The following is a 2,690-nucleotide window of genomic DNA, read 5'->3' as shown; positions in this document are numbered from 1 at the left end:
AGAAATTTTCAGAAAGTTCCTCCTCAACCTTATGTGAAATGAAGCCATGGAGCAATTCTAGTAAATTTTAGGCAAAGTTCTTTCTTTTGATCACACTTAAATATGACTCATTCAAAAGCATATGGTCAAAACACGCTGCATTTCACAGGAACAGTCATTGTATCTTGTTTTAATGTTCAAATTGTTTAATTTGAAAACTAATGCCTCTATACTAAACCTGTAAAGCATAGATCTCATGGAAGAACACTCTTTGATCTTATGGAACATTCTAATCTTACTCTTATTTGTCACCCTAAGTAACATGGGGCTAAAGACAGATTTCAACTTACATGTGTTAATAATGTATCAGAGGCTAATGGACCTTTGTTTTTCCATCACTTAGTTTATAGTTTGTGCATAATGTACGTTCACCTTTACCATTACCATATCATCTAAGTCTCCATATGCCTTAGTATTTTATGAGCATGGTAGTGACTATTGTATTGCATTTTTCAAGACAAAACTAGTATATTTTGCAAAACCTGGCAGATTCCAAAAATCAGTGTTACCTGTAATTTATACTGGATAATTGCTATGGCCATCATGTTTTAACCTCTTTGAAGTTTCTTTCATCTTTTTCTGGAAATATGAACTCTCAGCCCATTTCAGATCTGAAGTGACACAACTGTGAAACTAAAGAAATGGTATTAAGTTGATTTGCTCCAACTTTCTACTAAATACTAAGTAAGAAAACAAAATTCCCATTGTGCATCCAACGGTAATAAACCTAATGGGTCATTAAACATAAGTAGTGCATTAAACTCCAGTAGAATGCACGATAAATTGAGCCTTGGCTTTAAGAGCAATGGAAAGAAGCATGGAAAATGTCTCCCTCCAAGAGAATTTCAAGAGGAAAACCACTGGAGCACAAAAACACAAATGATTATGATCAGAAGACAAAATACCTTTTCTGTGTACTCTCAACAGGAGAAGAAAACTTAAATGTAAAACATGGTTAGGTTTTGTATACTAGGCATGCCACATAAGCCAAGAAAGAGCTCCTGTGTCTTGGAACAGACCCAGAAGTGCTCTATGACTCACTCCACTCTTCTTTAATTTTACAACACACACACACACAATTTAAGAATGTCCTTGAAATATTCACTTCACAGAGAAAACTTCAATCCTTTTGGCCATGCGCTTCAAAGCGTCTTTCACTTGTTTGTTTCTCAGTGTGTAGATGAAAGGATTCAGCATGGGTGCCACTGAAGTGCTGAGGAGCGCGATGCCTTTGTTTAAAGAGACTCGTTCCTTGGCAGAGGGTTTCACATACATGAAAATGCAGCTGCCATAAGAAATGGACACGACCACCATATGGGAAGAACAAGTAGAAAAGGCTTTCTTCCGCTGTTGAGCAGAAGGGATTCTTAGAATTGTTCTGAGGATGTTTGCGTAAGAGAGAATCACTAAGACCAGCGTAACCAGAAGTGTCAAAATGGCTGAAATGAGCATCATTAATTCTATTACATCCGTATCTGTGCAGGAGAGTTGAAGGATGGGAGACACATCACAGAAGAAGTGATCTACAGTGTTGGCTGCACAGAAGTCAAGCTGGAGGCCCATCAGGAGTGGTGGAAAGATGATGAGGAAACCAGACAACCAGGAAGCAAAGACCAGCACATTGCAGACTCTGCGACTCATGATGCTCATGTAATGCAGGGGTTTGCAGATAGCCACATAGCGGTCATAGGACATGGCGGCCAGAAGGAAAAATTCAGTTGCCCCTAAGAGAATAGTGAAAAACAGTTGGGCTGCACAATCATTATAAGAAATAGTCTTATTGCCCGTGGCCATGCTGACAAGAAATTTGGGAATACAGACAGTAGTGAATGTAATTTCTAAAAATGAGAAATTTCGGAGGAAGAAATACATGGGTGTCTTGAGATGAGAATCCAGTAGGGTGAGGGCGATGATGGTCAGATTGCCCGTAACACTCAACATATAGGTGAAAAAAAGGAGGAAAAAAATAACCACCTGTAATTGTGGATCACTTGTTAGTCCAAGAAGAATAAAGGTTGTCACTCCCGTATGGTTTTTCATAGCTGATTTCTATTCAGACCAAAAGAGAGAGAGAGAGAGAGAGAGAGAGAGAGAGAGAGAGAGAGAGAGAGAGGAAGAAGGAAAGATCAGAAATGAAGAAACTCAATCTGCATGAATAACACTTTTGACTTGATATTGTCCACCTCAACCCCCTTCAGTACTTTGCTACTCAGTTGTAGCAAGTAAAATTTTCCTCATATGAATTTTGTTTAAAAATTCAGAATGTAACTGCTAGTTTTTATTTTCTCCAACTCCAATAAATCCATGCATTCCAAGCAATGATGACATCATGTAAATATAAAATCCACAGATGCACAAAATATATCATTATTTTTACCTTTTACCTTCTGGATTATGATATTTGTATTTTCCAAAAATAATGACTTCAGTATTAATTAATTTTTACCTCGGCTTGTTTGCTAAACGTATCTACTCTGGGTTCACTACATTTTTCCAACGAGTTTGCTATTTTCTTTTTAATATTAGATTGAATCTAAGGTCTCCGTTTTAAATCAACACTCAGAGTAATAAAACATTGCTAGATCAGATACATTGTGCATTTACTATCCTCATCAAACCTCTAAAAACTCTGACATTTGTCTGTGTGACTA

At 37.3% G+C, this 2,690-nt stretch overlaps 1 protein-coding gene across 1 annotated transcript; it reads right to left on the bottom strand.

The window, feature by feature from the left end:
• Nucleotides 1–1,140: 1,140 nt before the first annotated feature.
• Nucleotides 1,141–2,082, bottom strand: LOC138837344 (olfactory receptor 6C74). Its single transcript, XM_070036025.1, has one exon. The coding sequence runs from the start codon at nucleotides 2,077–2,079 to the stop codon at nucleotides 1,141–1,143; it is 939 nt and encodes a 312-aa protein (XP_069892126.1). The 5' UTR covers nucleotides 2,080–2,082.
• Between the last annotated feature and the right edge of the window lie 608 nt (nucleotides 2,083–2,690).

The sequence above is a fragment of the Dipodomys merriami genome, unplaced genomic scaffold, assembly GCF_024711535.1.
Source record: "Dipodomys merriami isolate MVZ:Mamm:240054 unplaced genomic scaffold, mDipMer1.0.p SCAF_10, whole genome shotgun sequence".
In the NCBI taxonomy this organism is placed as follows: domain Eukaryota; kingdom Metazoa; phylum Chordata; class Mammalia; order Rodentia; family Heteromyidae; genus Dipodomys; species Dipodomys merriami.
The sequence above is the reverse complement of the archived record's forward strand: the minus strand, read 5'-3'. Positions and strand labels throughout refer to the sequence as shown.